This window comes from Argopecten irradians, chromosome 2 (genome assembly GCF_041381155.1).
Source record: "Argopecten irradians isolate NY chromosome 2, Ai_NY, whole genome shotgun sequence".
NCBI lineage: Eukaryota > Metazoa > Mollusca > Bivalvia > Pectinida > Pectinidae > Argopecten > Argopecten irradians.
Window position 1 is genome coordinate 72149933 of NC_091135.1, and position 15167 is coordinate 72165099.

The following is a 15167-nucleotide window of genomic DNA, read 5'->3' on the forward strand; positions in this document are numbered from 1 at the left end:
CATGAGCTTAGGAAATTTCTACGAAATCCCTTTAGTGCCTAATTTTTCATGTCTAATTTGGCACCAATGGACTTCCGTAGATGATTTAAGCGGATTAAAACTCGAGTATATTTTAGTAAACTTATCACAGATTGTAAACAGGACGCAATGTGTTATCATATTTATGACATAGAAATATACTTGTGTCAAATCCAATGTAAAACTATCACAGACAAAGTAAATACATCAAAGTTTATCAGACAAAACTTTCTTAAAACAATATTTTAGAACATATTGTGGAATTCAAAGTGGTCATCTCATAACACATGATTAACTAGCCCGAGTTACCAGAACAAGAAGACTGACATTTAACAGCTAGATGTCTGGGATATGACTAGACATATTCCTGCCAAATTGTCGATGTCTGGTGTTAGGGCCAAAGTAATTCGGGCTGGTGACTGACTAGAACTAATATCACCGATTTCAAAAATAAAGAACAATGTGTTTATCAAGTTTACACGTATATATGATTTGTTTATCACACTGCAGCTTAGATGAAACCAGTTTTATATGTCTGGTTAGATACAGTTGTAATTGGGAAAAAGGCCTTTATAAGTAGCAAGGACCTTCGAACGTAAAATATTGAACTGATTTTAATGTACATTTAGCAACACGTCATTCCAAAAATATGAAATTGTAAAAAAAAATACCTCTAAATATATTCTCTGTATTTCATACGCATTTCTGAAAGGGCGGAATTAATGGCATGGACATAAAACATTTCTGGATTTAAATTATTAACATATCTGAATAATTCATATATACACTGTATTTTGAAAATAAAAACATAATTCATAACGCTATGCCATGTTTTGTTTTCGTTCGCTCTAAGACTATGGAAAACAATTAGCCCAAATGATTTAGCAAGAATTAATGTAAAACATATACAAGGTTTTACTATAAAAATGAGAATTTCTTCACGACTCCATGCAAATATGTTTTGCGTATTTTGTTTTCTCAATCACACTAGCATGTTGTGCAATTACTTAGATACACAACACAACTGTTCTACGGCGGTTAAAGGGGCAACACAAAAATGAGTATCACTGGAAACAAAAGTCAGGGAAAATACAAACATAATCTACTAAAACAAGCAAACATTTGAAATATGAAAGTTCAAAAGAATTGCGAGAAAAATTATGAAATATCAACGGTTGTCAACAAATATTTTTGTAGAATAGAATGTTTCATGCATACATAAATGTAATATTCATTCAAGTCAAATTAAATTTCCAAAATAAACAGAATGTTACATTTTATGTATAATATCTACATCTTGAGATTCACTGTCTGTCTGCAACAGAAAGAAATTGGGAAAATCATTTTAAACCTTAAAAAATAAATATCTATCAATAATACAAAATTCTTTTAACAGATCTTATTAATTATGTCTTAATCTAACCAATTATATGTTTCTATGATTTACTGCAAAATCATACAAGTTTTAAACACCTCGCTGATGCTCCATTCAGTAGAGGTCAGGAAATTTGGGGTCTAATAATGACACTTAAAATGTCAATTACGCATCAATTCTCTATAATATCCAAATGTAATGACATTTCAAAGAACTGACACTATGATGAATTGCTTTTGCTTAAAAAATCACAAGTGCTATTTGTAAATAGTGATAGTAGGTTCCAGTAACTACAGTGTCATTGTTGGTTACCACAGTGTCATTGTTGATTACCACAGTGTCATTGTTGGTTACCACAGTGTCATTGTTGGTTACCACAGTGTCATTGTTGGTTACCACAGTGTCATTGTTGGTTACCACAGTGTCATTGTTGGTTACCACAGTGTCATTGTTGGTTACCACAGTGTCATTGTTGTTTACCACAGTGTCATTGTTGGTTACCACAGTGTCATTGTTGGTTACCACAGTGTCATTGTTGGTTACCACAGTGTCATTGTTGGTTACCACAGTGTCATTTTTGGTTACCACAGTGTCATTGTTGATTACCACAGTGTCATTGTTGGTTACCACAGTGTCATTGATTGATTACCACAGTGTCATTGTTGATTACCACAGTGTCATTGTTGATTACCACAGTTGTCATTTGTTGGTTACCACAGTGTCATTGTTGGTTACCACAGTGTCATTGTTGGTTACCACAGTGTCATTGTTGTTACCAGTGTCATTGTTGGTTACCACAGTGTCATTGTTGGTTACCACAGTGTCATTGTTGGTTACCACAGTGTCATTGTTGATTACCACAGTGTCATTGTTGGTTACCACAGTGTCATTGTTGGTTACCACAGTGTCATTGTTGATTACCACAGTGTCATTGTTGGTTACCACAGTGTCATTGTTGTTTACCACAGTGTCATTGTTGGTTACCACAGTGTCATTGTTGTTTACCACAGTGTCATTGTTGGTTACCACAGTGTCATTGTTGGTTACCACAGTGTCATTGTTGGTTACCACAGTGTCATTGTTGGTTACCACAGTGTCATTGTTGTTTACCACAGTGTCATTGTTGGTTACCACAGTGTCATTGTTGGTTACCACAGTGTCATTGTTGGTTACCACAGTGTCATTGTTGGTTACCACAGTGTCATTGTTGGTTACCACAGTGTCATTGTTGTTTACCACAGTGTCATTGTTGGTTACCACAGTGTGTCATTGTTGGTTACCACAGTGTCATTGTTGTTTACCACAGTGTCATTGTTGGTTACCACAGTGTCATTGTTGGTTACCACAGTGTCATTGTTGGTTACCACAGTGTCATTGTTGTTTACCACAGTGTCATTGTTGGTTACCACAGTGTCATTGTTGGTTACCACAGTGTCATTGTTGGTTACCACAGTGTCATTGTTGGTTACCACAGTGTCATTGTTGGTTACCACAGTGTCATTGTTGGTTACCACAGTGTCATTGTTGGTTACCACAGTGTCATTGTTGGTTACCACAGTGTCATTGTTGGTTACCACAGTGTCATTGTTGGTTACCACAGTGTCATTGTTGGTTACCACAGTGTCATTGTTGGTTACCACAGTGTCATTGTTGGTTACCACAGTGTCATTGTTGTTTACCACAGTGTCATTGTTGGTTACCACAGTGTCATTGTTGGTTACCACAGTGTCATTGTTGGTTACCACAGTGTCATTGTTGGTTACCACAGTGTCATTGTTGGTTACCACAGTGTCATTGTTGTTTTACCACAGTGTCATTGTTGGTTACCACAGTGTCATTGTTGGTTACCACAGTGTCATTGTTGGTTACCACAGTGTCATTGTTGGTTACCACAGTGTCATTGTTGGTTACCACAGTGTCATTGTTGGTTACCACAGTATAAGCCTATGAATCAATAATATTAGGAGAGTTGGCAGGAAAAGACAAACATCATAATGATAAAGACGACAAATTAATGTGACTCAATCATTCTAACTAAAGCTCCTTTTTATACACATTTAAAATTCTTACAACTTTAAACAATGGCAGTTTTAAAACATGAAATAGCCCTTTCATGTAACGAATAAGCTGATTTTTGATGTACAATGCCTGGAAGCACTACTGTGAAAGTATGAGGTCCGTTAAAGGCATCAGTCATAGATTGGTTTGTTCAATGTTTCTTTTCATTGTCTCCTCAATTAAAACAATAGTATATATATAACTATCCATTGAGACAAATCCTTGACAAATATTAGATTGTACACAGAAACTTCACCAAAAGTCTCCTGTTAGGTCTTATAAGCATCTAAGTGAGATGATTGAGCGAAGAGAGGTTCAATTTTATGTGAACAATAAATTAATGATTATAATATTGGAACTATATTACTAAGTATTTTCATCGTCGTGTTGAAAGTTCATCTTCATAATCATCGTCATCATCGTCATCGTCGTCATCATCATCACCGTACATTGTTGACTGCAATATAAATAATTACGATATAAAATATAATATAATAAAATATATCCTGGATAGAGTTAACTTCAATCTGGTATTACAGCAGAATTAATACATTGGAAATAGAGTATATTGAGTAGCGGTTAAATAATATCAATATGCGTTTGTATCTAATATCTAACAAGAGCCCAATGGGCCCGAATCACCTGATATCTGGTAATCATGGTTCATAATTAACAATTTTGTTAAGATCAGAGGCCCAATATCAGGTCTCTACGCCTCACGATAATTAAGAAGAAGTCGTTTAAAGATTTCAGCCTATTTGATCCATGTGACCTTGAATGAAGGTCAAGGTCATCAATTTGAACAAACTTGGTAGCCCTTTAACCCAGTATGTCACAGGCCCAATATCAGATCCCTAGGCCTCTTGGTTATTAAGAAGATATCGTTTAAATATTTCAGCCTATTTGACCCCTGTGACCTTCAATGAAGGTCTAGGTTATTCATTTAAATAAACTTCGTAGCCCTTCATCCCAAGATGTCACATGCCAAATATCAGTTCCCTATGCCTCTTGGTTATTAAGCAGAAGCGGTATCAAGATATTTCAGCCAACTTGATCCCTGTGACCTTGAATGAAGGTCAAGGTAATTCATTTTTACAAACTTAATAGCCCTTCCTCCAAGCATGTCACATGCCCAATATCAGGTCTCTATGCATCTTGGTTATTAAGAAGTCGTTTAAAGATTTAATCCTATTTGACCCCTGTGACCTTGAATAAAGGTCAAGGTCATTTATTTGAAAAAACTTGGTAGCCCTTCATCCATGCATCCTACAGGCTCAATATCAGTACCCTAGGCCTTCTGTTTCTTGAGAAGAAGTCGTTTAAAGATTTCAGTCTTTTTGACCCCTTTGACCTTGAATGAAGATCAAGGTCATTCATTTGAACAAACTTGGTAGCCCTTCATCCCAGCATTCTGCAGGCCTAATATCAGGTCTCTAGGCCTCTTAGTTATTCACATGAAATTGTTTAAGGGATTTTAGCCTATTTGACTCCTGTGACCTTGAATGAAGGTCAATGTCATTCATTTGTACAAACTTGGTAGCCCTTCATCCCAGCATGAAACAGGCTTAATATCAGTTCCCTAGACCTCTTGGTTATTAAGTAGAATAAGTTTAAAGATTTAAGCCTATCTGACCCCTGTGACTTTTAATGAAGGTCAAGGTCATTCACTTGAACAAACTTCGTAGCCCTTCATCCCATGATGTCACATGCCAAATATCACCTCCCTAGGCCTCTTGGTTATTAAGCAGAAGTCATATCAAGATATATTAGTGTATTTGACCCCTGTGACCTTGAGTGAAGGTCAAGGTCATTAATTTGAACAAACTTTGTAATCCTTCATCCCAGCATGTCACAAGCCCAATATCAGGTCCCTAGACCCTTGACCCCTCTGACCTTGAATGGAGGTCAAAGCATTCATTTGAACAAACTTTATAGCCCTTCTTCCCAGCATGTCACCTGCCTAATATAAGGTCCCTAGGCCTCTTATGTATTAAGAAGAAATTGTTTAATGATTTTAACCTATTTGACTCCTGTGACCTTTAATGAAGGGCAAGGTCATTCATTTGAACAAACTTGGTAGCCCTTCATCCAAGGATGTCGCAATCCAAATATCAGGTCCCTAGGCCTATTGGTTATTAAGCAGAAGTTTTAGCAGAATATTTTAGCCTATTTGACCCCTGTGACCTTGAATGAAGGTCAAGGTCATTAATTTGAACAAACTTTGTAATCCTTCGTCCAAGCATGTCAAATGCCCAATATCAGGTGCCTTGGCCTCTCAGTTATTATGCAGAAGTTGTATCAAGATATTTCAGCCTATTTGACCCTGTGACCTTGCATGAAGTTCAGGGTCATTCATTTGAACAACTTGGTAGCCATTCATCCCAGTATGCTATAAGTGAAATTTCAGGACTCTAGGTCTCCAAGTTGTTTAAATGGAAAATTTGACGCCAGCCGGACTATGGACGCCGCACCACAGCATAAGCTCACTTGCCCTTCGGGCAGTAGAGCTAAAACGAGAGAATTGTTTTGTGTACAAAGTTCATTCGAGGACAAAATTTGATGTTCACATATACCAATGTATGACTAGCTTTATATTGACAGTGTAAATTTTGTCATGAATTCAGTTTTAGCTTCACTGATTTAAAGACCAAAGTACAAAATGAAATGACAGAAAATGAATTTATGACAATACCACCACAACATGTATCTTTTAAAACCAAGTCTGCTCTCATATCACTAATGGAAACTGAGTACCGGTATTCCTTAATGTGATCCTGGAGTCAACCATAAAACTCCCCCGCAGTCTTCAACAACGTTTAATAAATAAACCTGTTTGTTGTTCTATATCCCGTTACCTACCCCTCTTGTGTTGATGCGTACTCGTCGATTCGACCCTGACATTGACGAGTCGCCATATGTATCTCCATATGTGTCCGTTTCCATAGATCCTGTCCCAATGGTGGTGGACATTCCAGAAGACGTGCCTGTCCCAAGACTTTCCAGTGTTCTGTTATATTCCTCAGGATTTGTACCTTTGGCAAGTCTGAGCTTTCGTCGGAATTCCTGTAAGTATCAAAGAAGTTAAACTAAATAGGTTAAGCTCTATATAAGTAGATTAAGTTCTAACTTTCTCCACAAACTCTTACTTCTGAAGAATTTTAATAATAAGAAAAATAGAGAGATAATTAATTTTCAAATAAACGAAATTTATGTGCTTAACAAAACATATAATCACAGGAACTTAATCATCAATTCACATTTAGTTATTTATTGCAATGCTTTTTAATTGGTATATCTATAGCTGTTACAAACCTGGCCATCTGTAAAAGGACTGACTGGGTTAGACAAATGTGGCCTTTATTATTTATGTGGTATTTGTAATATACATATGTGTCTTACATCTAAATCTCTATCTTCGTCCACCAGTGCTAGACTTTCAAAACACTTGGAGTAAAATTCCAAGGCTCTGGCATGAAACATCATCTCAACATTTACAAAGTCTATCATGATATTCTGTAATGACAAAACAATAACAGTGAGACACAAAACATTATACCAAGCTTTAATTCATGAATACCAATAAATGTGACAGGTCTGGATTCTTAATTAATATTAACAATGATCATAAAACAAACAATAAAAAACAAATTTGAACATTATGTTTGATCTAAATGGGTCTCCTTAAATACACCAAAGTCAGATCAGATAGGAAACCAGGATAAAAATAATACCCACCTCCTCAAATATACCTAAGTCTGATCAGATAGAAACCCAGGATAAAAATAATACCCACCTCCTCAAATATACCTAAGTCAGATCAGATAGGAACCCAGGATAAAAATAATATCCACCTCCTCAAATATACCTCCACCTCCTCAAATATACCTAAGTCAGATCAGAAAATACCTAGGTCTGACCTCCTCAAAAATACCAGGTCTGATCAGATAGAAACCCAGGATAAAAATAATACCCACCTCCTCAAATATACCTAAGTCAGATCAGATAGAAACCCAGGATAAAAATAATACCCACCTCCTCAAATGTACCTAAGTCAGATCAGATAGGAACCCAGGATAAAAATAATACCCACCTCCACAAATACACCAAAGTCAGATCTGGTATGGAATCCACTAAAAAAATAAAAATCGCCTCCTCAAATACACCAAAGTCAGATCTGGTATGGAATCCACAATATAAATAATACCCACCTCCTCAAATACACCAAAGTCAGATCTGGTATGGAATCCACAATATAAATAATACCCACCTCCTCAAATACACCAAAGTCAGATCTGGTATGGAATTCACAATAAAAATAAAACCTACCTCCTCAAATACACCAAAGTCAGATCTGATTAAGGAAACCAGGTTAAAAAAGTACCCACATTCTTGCCAATTTCAAAAATTCATGGCAGGGCACAATAGTCAAGGGGTCAGAACTCTTACAAGTCTAATCAAAATGTCATTACGTAGACCAATTTAAACGATTAAAAATCCAATGACTTCTAAACAAAAAAAATATTTGTTTGTAAACATTGAAGGGATGGATAACAAAAACTCAAAAAAAAAACGTACCTTGACGTCGTGGATTCGGTTTTTCTCAAATAAATCTAGCTGCGATTCCAGGGCTTTACTTCCTATAGACGCATCAGCAGATGCCTTCTGTACCTCAGTTTCAGCCTACATAAAAACAGACATTTATATCATACAGGTATAACCCATTCTGTCTCAGCCTACATAAAAACAGACATTTATATCATACAGGTAGAACACCTTCTGTCTCAGCCTACATAAAAACAGATATCTATATCATACAGGTAGAACTCATTCTGTCTCAGCCTACATTATAACAGACATTTCTGTCTCAGCCTACATAAAAACAGACATTTATATCATATCTGTCTCAACCTACATAGAAAAATACATTTATATCATACAGGTATAACTCATACTGTCTCAGCCTACAAAAAAACGGACATTTATAAAATAAGGTATAACGCCTTCTGTCTAAGCCTACATAAAAACAGACATTTATATCATACAGGTATAACTCCTTCTGTCTCAGCCTACATAAAACAGACATTTATATCATACAGGTAAGACACTTTCTGTCTCAGCCTACATAATAACAGACATTTGTATCATATCTGTCTCAGCCTACATAGAAAAATACATTTATATCATACAGTATAACTCATACTGTCTCAGCCTACAAAAAAACGACATTTATAAAATACAGGTATAACGCCTTCTGTCTCAGCCTATATAAAAACAGACATTTGTATCATACAGGTATAACATCTTCTGTCTCAGCCTACATATAAACAGACATTTATATCATACAGGTATAACTCCTTCTGTCTCAGCCTACGTAAAAACATACATTTATATCATACAGGTAAGACACTTTCTGTCTCAGCCTACATAATAACAGAAATTTCTGTCTCAGCCTACATAAAAACAGACATTTATATCATACAGGTATAACACCTTCTGTTTCAGCCTACATAATAACAGACATTTATATCATACAGATAAAACACCTTCTGTCTCAGCCTACATAATAACAGACATTTATATCATACAGGTAGAACACCTTCTGTCTCAGCCTACAAAAAAACAGACATTTATATCATACAGGTAGAACACCTTCTGTCTCAGCCTACATAAAAACAGACATTTATAACATACAGGTAAAACACCTTCTGTCTCAGCCTACATAATAACAGACATTTCTGTGTCAGCCTACATAAAAACAGACATTTATATCATACAGGTAGAACACTTTCTGTCTCAGCCTACATAAAAACAGACATTTATATCATACAGGTAAAACACCTTCTGTCTCAGCCTACATAATAACAGACATTTATATCATACAGGTATAACACCTTCTGTTTCAGCCTACATAATAACAGACATTTATATCATACCGATAAAACACCTTCTGTCTCAGCCTACATAATAACAGACATTTATATCATACAGGTAGAACACCTTCTGTCTCAGCCTACATAATAACAGAAATTTCTGTCTCAGCCTACATAAAAACAGACATTTATATCATACAGGTATAACACCTTCTGTTTCAGCCTACATAATAACAGACATTTATATCATACAGATAAAACACCTTCTGTCTCAGCCTACATAATAACAGACATTTATATCATACAGGTAGAACACCTTCTGTCTCAGCCTACATAAAAACAGACATTTATATCATACAGGTAGAACACCTTCTGTCTCAGCCTACATAAAAACAGACATTTATAACATACAGGTAAAACATCTTCTGTCTCAGCCTACATAATAACAGACATTTCTGTCTCAGCCTACATAAAAACAGACATTTATATCATACAGGTAGAACACTTTCTGTCTCAGCCTACATAAAAACAGACATATATCATACAGGTAGAACACTTTCTGTCTCAGCCTACATAAAAACAGACATTTATATCATACAGGTAAAACACCTTCTGTCTCAGCCTACATAATAACAGACATTTCTGTCTCAGCCTACATAAAAACAGACATTTATATCATACAGGTAGAACACCTTCTGTCTCAGCCTACATAAAAACAGACATTTATATCATACAGGTAAAACACCTTCTGTCTCAGCCTACATAAAAACAGACATTTATATCATACAGATAAAACACCTTCTGTCTCAGCCTACATAATAACAGACATTTCTGTCTCAGCCTAAAACAGACTATCATAAAAACAGACTTCTGTCTCAGCTATCATACAGACTATATCATACAGTAAACACTTTCTGTCTCAGCCTACATAAACAGACTTAATCATACAGATAAAACACTCCTCAGCCTTAATAAAACAGACATTTCTGTCTCAGCCTACATAAAAACAGACATTTATATCATACAGATAAAACACCTTCTGTCTCAGCCTACATAAAACAGACATTTATATCATACAGGTAAGACACTTTCTGTCTCAGCCTACATAATAACAGACATTTGTATCATATCTGTCTCAGCCTACATAGAAAAATACATGTATATCATACAGGTATAACCCATTCTGTCTCAGCCTATATAAAAACAGACATTTGTATCATACAGGTATAACATCTTCTGTCTCAGCCTACATATAAACAGACATTTATATCATACAGGTATAACTCCTTCTGTCTCAGCCTACATAAAAACATACATTTATATCATACAGGTAAGACACCTTCTGTCTCAGCCTACATAATAACAGACATTTATATCATACAGGTAGAACACCTTCTGTCTCAGCCTACATAATAACAGAAATTTCTGTCTCAGCCTACATAAAAACAGACATTTATATCATACAGGTATAACACCTTCTGTTTCAGCCTACATAATAACAGACATTTATATCATACAGATAAAACACCTTCTGTCTCAGCCTACATAAAAACAGACATTTATATCATACAGGTAGAACACCTTCTGTCTCAGCCTACATAAAAACAGACATTTATAACATACAGGTAAAACATCTTCTGTCTCAGCCTACATAATAACAGACATTTCTGTCTCAGCCTACATAAAAACAGACATTTATATCATACAGGTAGAACACTTTCTGTCTCAGCCTACATAAAAACAGACATATATCATACAGGTAGAACACTTTCTGTCTCAGCCTACATAAAAACAGACATTTATATCATACAGGTAAAACACCTTCTGTCTCAGCCTACATAATAACAGACATTTCTGTCTCAGCCTACATAAAAACAGACATTTATATCATACAGGTAGAACACCTTCTGTCTCAGCCTACATAAAAACAGACATTTATATCATACAGGTAAAACACCTTCTGTCTCAGCCTACATAATAACAGACATTTATATCATACAGATAAAACACCTTCTGTCTCAGCCTACATAATAACAGACATTTCTGTCTCAGCCTACATAAAAACAGACATTTATATCATACAGATAAAACACCTTCTGTCTCAGCCTACTTAATAACTGACATTTCTGTCTCAGCCTACATAAAAACAGACATTTATATCATACAGATAAAACACCTTCTGTCTCAGCCTACATAATAACAGACATTTCTGTCTCAGCCTACATAAAAACAGACATTTATATCATACAGATAAAACACCTTCTGTCTCAGCCTATATAAAAACAGACATTTCTGTCTCAGCCTACATAAAACAGACATTTATATCATACAGGTGTAACATGATTAAACAAGAGGCCCATGGTCCTTAACGGTCATCTGACTATTAGTACAATACAACATAGTCGCCTATTTGACCCCTTTGACCTTGAATGAAGATCAAGGTCATTCATTTGAACAAACTTGGTAGCCCTTCATGCCAGCATGCGACAGGCCTAATATCAGGTCTCTAGGCCTCTTAGTTATTCACAAGAAGTTGTTTAAAGGATTTTAGCCTATTTGACCCCTGTGACCTTGAATGAAGGTCAAGGTCATTTATTTGAACAAACTTGGTAGCCCTTCATCCCAGCATCCTACAGGCGCAATATCAGTACCCATGGCCTTCTGGTTTTTGAGAAGAAGTCGTTTAAAGATTTTAGCCTATTGACCCCTGTGACCTTGAATGAAGGTCAAGGTCATTCATTTGAACAAACTTGATAGCCCTTCATCCCAGCAACCTACAGGCCAAATATGAGTACCCTGGGCCTTCCGGTTATTGAGAAGAAGTCGTTTGAATGAAAAGTTTATGGACGGCTGGCGGCGCACGGCGCACGGCGCACGACGACGGACGGTGCATGATGACAATAGGTCATCCTGACCCTTTGGGTCAGATGACCTAAAAACTATACATTTATATCATATAGGTATAACACCTTCTGTCTCAGCAACATACAAGTTTACCATAAATGATTGGACTTTCACCAAGGGCAATGATTATTTTAACAATTATTTACAAATACACAATTTAAACATGATATTTGTTTAAGGAAGTATTTCAGAGGTTTTGTTTCCTGGTGATTTTATTTCCATTCAACACATTTCATGATGCTATCTTAAAGCTGTCATTCTGCACCGTCAATAATGCATGCCGTTGTCTTGATTTTCACTTACCCGGCTCTGACAATTTGTTAAAGAAATACATATAGCATGCTTGTAAAGTATATAAAAAAAACACAATGCATGAGCTTTTTTGTTTTGTGTATTGTAAAAAAATTAGTAATCTGTTTTGGCAAAAAGCAATTGTACTGAAAGCTTCACACCAAATATTTACCATTTTTTTCGTGTACTACAAAATGAAATCTCACAGCTTGTATATTATTAACTCAATGGCTAGTCAAACAAACAATATTTGCAATATATGGTATTTATAGATCTACAGCAATTACAGAAAAACTATTTATAGCACTTTAACAATCAGAGATAAACTGTTTATAGTTCTATAGTAATCAGAGATAAACTATTTATAGTTCTATAGCAATTACAGATATAGAGGATCTTACATAAGTGACTATGTAATGTGAAATTTATCAATCAGAGACAAACTATTTATAGTTCTATAGCAATCAGAGATAAACTATTAATAGTTCTATAGCAATCAGAGATAAACTATTAATAGTTCTTTTGCAATCAGAGATAAACTATTAACAGTTCTATTGCAATCAGAGATAAACTTTTTATAGTTCCATAGCAATCAGAGATAAACTATTTATAGTTCTGTAGCAATTACAGATATAAAGGATCTTACATAAGTGGCTATGTGATATACAATTTATCAATCAGAGACAAACTATTTATAGTTCTATAGCAATTAGAGATAAACTATTAATAGTTCTATAGCAATCAGAGATAAACTATTAATAGTTCTATAGCAATCAGAGATAAACTATTTATAGTTATATAGCAATCAGAGACAAACTATTTATAGTTCTATAGCAATCAGAGATAAACTATTTATAGTTACATGGCAATAAGAGATAAACTTTTTATAGTTCTAAAGCAATCAGAGATAAACTATTTATAGTTCTATAGCAATCAGAGATAAACTATTTATAGTTCTATAGTAATCAGAGATAAACTATTTATGGTTCTAAAGCAATCAGAGATAAACTATTAATAGTTCTATAGTAATCAGAGATAAACTATTTATAGTTCTAAAGCAATCAGAGATAAACTATTAATAGTTCTATAGCAATCAGAGATAAACTATTTATAGTTCTATAGTAATCAGAGATAAACTATTAATAGTTCTAAAGTGATCAGAGATAAACTATTCATAGTTATGTGGCAATCAGAGATAAACTATTAATAGTTCTAAAGTGATCAGAGATAAACTATTTATAGTTATGTGGCAATCAGAGATAAACTATTAATAGTTCTATAGTAATCAGAGATAAACTATTTATAGTTCTATAGCAATCAGAGATAAACTGTTAATAGTTCTATAGTAATCGTAGATAAACTACATGTATTTATAGTTCTGTAGCAATCAGAGATAAAATATTCATAGTTTGTACACTTACAAATATAAACCAATAGTAAAAAATACTCCATTATTTCTTGTACAGTTTACCAATTACTACCGACTTTCTAGTAATCCTATAAAAGGATACAATTTGATGGGCATCTGCAGGATTCTTTGTTCGAACTTTCTGAAGTTGCTGTACCATTTTTTGTTCCTTCTTGATTGCTGTAAGTTCTGTCTTTACACCAGACTGTCAACAAAAACAAACATTCATTTAGTGAATTTTAGACCTTGAAGTCAATAGTACAAAAATGAAAATAAGATTTACGACAAAAAAGTTGTATATCAGTTTAATTTTACATTAATTAATTGCTCACATTTTCCTCGATAACATTTTAAAATTTCAATTTCATATGTCTCAGAAAGCAAGAAAATATTGATTTTTTTTTAATCTTTAATTTGCTGTTTAACTTTTGAATGAGAATGAAGAGTATATATTGACTTTGATTGATCTGACCTTGACTTTGCGATACTGACCTTGACCTGTTTACAGATATTTCCATAATCACTAAGCGGTCGTAACACCTTGGAGTCAACTCTCAAGATCTGTATTTAAAAGTTAGTAAAGTTAATAAATATGAAACAATCATTGTGTAGCAGTGTAAAAATTCTGAAACTATCAATATAAAAATGAAACCAATCTGATAAATATTCTATGTTGATGTGTTTGCTCCCTGGTTTTCCAGGCACCATTCAATTAGAGCCTACTCTACTCCCTGGTTTTCCTGGCACCATTCAGTTAGGGCCTACTCTACTCCCTGGTTTTCCTGGCACCATTCAGTTAGAGCCTACTCTACTTCCTGGTTTTCCTGGCACCATTCAGTTAGGGCCTACTCTACTCCCTGGTTTTCCTGGCACCATTCAGTTAGGGCCTTACTCTTCTCCCTGGTTTTCCTGGCACCATTCAATTAGAGCCTACTCTACTTCCTGGTTTTCCTGGCACCATTCAGTTAGGGCCTACTCTACTCCCTGGTTTTCCTGGCACCATTAAGTTAGGGCCTACTCTACTCCCTGGTTTTCCTGGCACCATTCAGTTAGGGCCTACTCTACTTCCTGGTTTTCCTGGCACCATTCAATTAGGGCCTACTCTACTTCCTGGTTTTCCTGGCACCATTCAGTTAGGGCCTACTCTACTCCCTAGTTTTCCTGGCACCATTAAGTTAGGGCCTACTATACTCCCTGGTTTTCCTGGCACCATTCAATTAGAGCCTACTCTACTCCCTGGTTT

General features: G+C 35.2%; 1 protein-coding gene and 1 long non-coding RNA gene across 2 annotated transcripts; both read right to left on the minus strand.

Moving 5' to 3' along the window:
* Nucleotides 1-2147: 2147 nt before the first annotated feature.
* On the minus strand, nt 2148-8383 carry LOC138316380 (CBY1-interacting BAR domain-containing protein 1-like). The gene is made up of 4 exons (XM_069258082.1): nt 8027-8383; nt 6851-6964; nt 6311-6514; nt 2148-3908 (listed from the first exon to the last, which is right to left on the minus strand). Exons 2-4 carry the CDS (start codon nt 6956-6958, stop codon nt 3828-3830), a joined length of 393 nt encoding a protein of 130 aa, XP_069114183.1. The 5' UTR covers nt 6959-6964; nt 8027-8383; the 3' UTR covers nt 2148-3827.
* Nucleotides 8384-10319: 1936 nt separating this feature from the next.
* On the minus strand, nt 10320-14549 carry LOC138316381 (uncharacterized). Its single transcript, XR_011207649.1, has 3 exons — nt 14417-14549; nt 14028-14129; nt 10320-12534 (listed from the first exon to the last, which is right to left on the minus strand). It is a non-coding gene; the product is annotated as an uncharacterized lncRNA (long non-coding RNA).
* Nucleotides 14550-15167: the final 618 nt, after the last annotated feature.

What these genes read in the sequence shown, in the direction of transcription:
- LOC138316380 (XM_069258082.1), bottom strand. Translation starts at nt 6,958, where the DNA reads ATGATAGACTTTGTAAATGTTGAGATGATGTTTCATGCCAGAGCCTTG. An exon ending in ACGAAGATAGAGATTTAGAT is followed by an intron (nt 6,515 to 6,850) that starts GTAAGACACATA and finishes TGATACTTACAG; the next exon opens with GAATTCCGACGAAAGCTCAG. An exon ending in TACGCATCAACACAAGAGGG is followed by an intron (nt 3,909 to 6,310) that starts GTAGGTAACGGG and finishes TTTATATTGCAG; the next exon opens with TCAACAATGTACGGTGATGA.